The 289-nt window shown below is 64.4% G+C and overlaps 1 protein-coding gene across 1 annotated transcript in view; it reads left to right on the forward strand.

Annotated features, from left to right (window-relative positions):
- Nucleotides 1–282, forward strand: part of LOC104293476 (protein FAM160B2-like) — a gene marked incomplete at its 3' end in the record, with an annotated part of 7,651 nt that extends 7,369 nt beyond the window's left edge. Inside the window, exons 3-4 of the mRNA XM_009892980.1 lie at nucleotides 9–109; nucleotides 213–282. Coding sequence (XP_009891282.1) covers nucleotides 9–109; nucleotides 213–282 — 171 coding nt within the window. The remainder of the gene's footprint in view (nucleotides 1–8; nucleotides 110–212) is intronic.
- Between the last annotated feature and the right edge of the window lie 7 nt (nucleotides 283–289).

Here is a 289-nt window from a genome sequence, read left to right on the forward strand (position 1 = left end):
CCATGAAGGTCATCGGGGCCCTGATGCAGCGGCTCCAGCGTGTGCCCCATTTCAGGGCCAAGTTGCTCCTGGTGCGCCAGCAGCTCATGGGGCTGGTACCCGGCGAGCAGTAAGTGCTGGGGAAGGTGGGGACACCAGTATGGGGGCAACGCGTACCCTTTGAGGGGGGGGAAGTGTACCCCACGGAGCCCCCGTTGCTCGTCTCCCCGCAGGATGGACCACACGATGCTCTTCAAGGGGGTGGTGGTGCTGGAGGAGTTCTGCAAGGAACTGGCTGCCATCGCCTTGC

This window comes from Charadrius vociferus, unplaced genomic scaffold, assembly GCF_000708025.1.
Source record: "Charadrius vociferus isolate BGI_N301 unplaced genomic scaffold, ASM70802v2 scaffold2659, whole genome shotgun sequence".
NCBI classification, from domain to species: domain Eukaryota; kingdom Metazoa; phylum Chordata; class Aves; order Charadriiformes; family Charadriidae; genus Charadrius; species Charadrius vociferus.